Genomic DNA, 827 nt, shown 5'->3' on the forward strand with positions numbered 1-827 from the left:
CTATGATCCCAGATCAGTGGCAGTGGGGTTGGTTGTGATCCCATGACCTTTGACTCGGGGATCTTTTCCACAACATCCTTGAATAACCCTGTCCCTGATCTGCTTGGTTCTAACTCCATAGATGATGGGGTTGAGCATGGGAGGTACCAGTAGATAGATATTAGCAAACATGATATGTACCACTCGAGGCACATGATGTCCAAAGCGGTGGGTGAGGAAGGTAAAGAGGGCTGGGATATAAAGAGCTAAGATGACACAGATATGGGAAGCACATGTGCCAAAAGCTTTGAGCCGGGCTTCATCAGAGGGCAACCTCAGAACAGTTCTCAGAATCATCACATAGGATATACTGATGACAATGATATCAAAACCAGCCACAGAGAAGGCCCCAGAGAGCCCATATGCACGATTGACTCTAGTATCTGCACACACCAGCTTCAGCACAGCCATGTGCTCACAGTAGGACTGGGGAATGACGTGGTTGGGGCAGAAGGGCATCCTGGAGACCATGAAGCAGAAGGGACTCACCCACAGCAACCCTCTCATCATCACTGCCGCTCCCAGTTTCCCCACCATAGCTGGGGTCAGGATAGTAGAGTGGTGGAGTGGGAAGCAGATAGCCACGTAACGGTCCAAGGCCATAGCCATGAGTAGCCCAGACTCCACAGAAGAAAAGGCGTGGATGAAGAACACCTGGATGAGGCAGGCATGGTATTCAATCTCATGAGCATGAAACCAGAGTATAGCCAGCATTTTAGGTTGGGTGGAAGAGGAGAGGGTCAGATCAGTGATAGCCAGCATGGCTAGAAAGAGGTACATGGGCTCAT

General features: G+C 50.2%; 1 protein-coding gene across 1 annotated transcript; it reads right to left on the reverse strand.

The window, feature by feature from the left end:
- LOC125282510 (olfactory receptor 52R1-like) lies at nt 1–827 on the reverse strand. Its single transcript, XM_057316628.1, has 2 exons — nt 814–827; nt 1–775 (listed from the first exon to the last, which is right to left on the reverse strand). The coding sequence occupies exons 1-2, from the start codon at nt 825–827 to the stop codon at nt 1–3; spliced, it is 789 nt and encodes a 262-aa protein (XP_057172611.1).

Source organism: Ursus arctos, unplaced genomic scaffold, assembly GCF_023065955.2.
Source record: "Ursus arctos isolate Adak ecotype North America unplaced genomic scaffold, UrsArc2.0 scaffold_22, whole genome shotgun sequence".
Classification (NCBI taxonomy): domain Eukaryota; kingdom Metazoa; phylum Chordata; class Mammalia; order Carnivora; family Ursidae; genus Ursus; species Ursus arctos.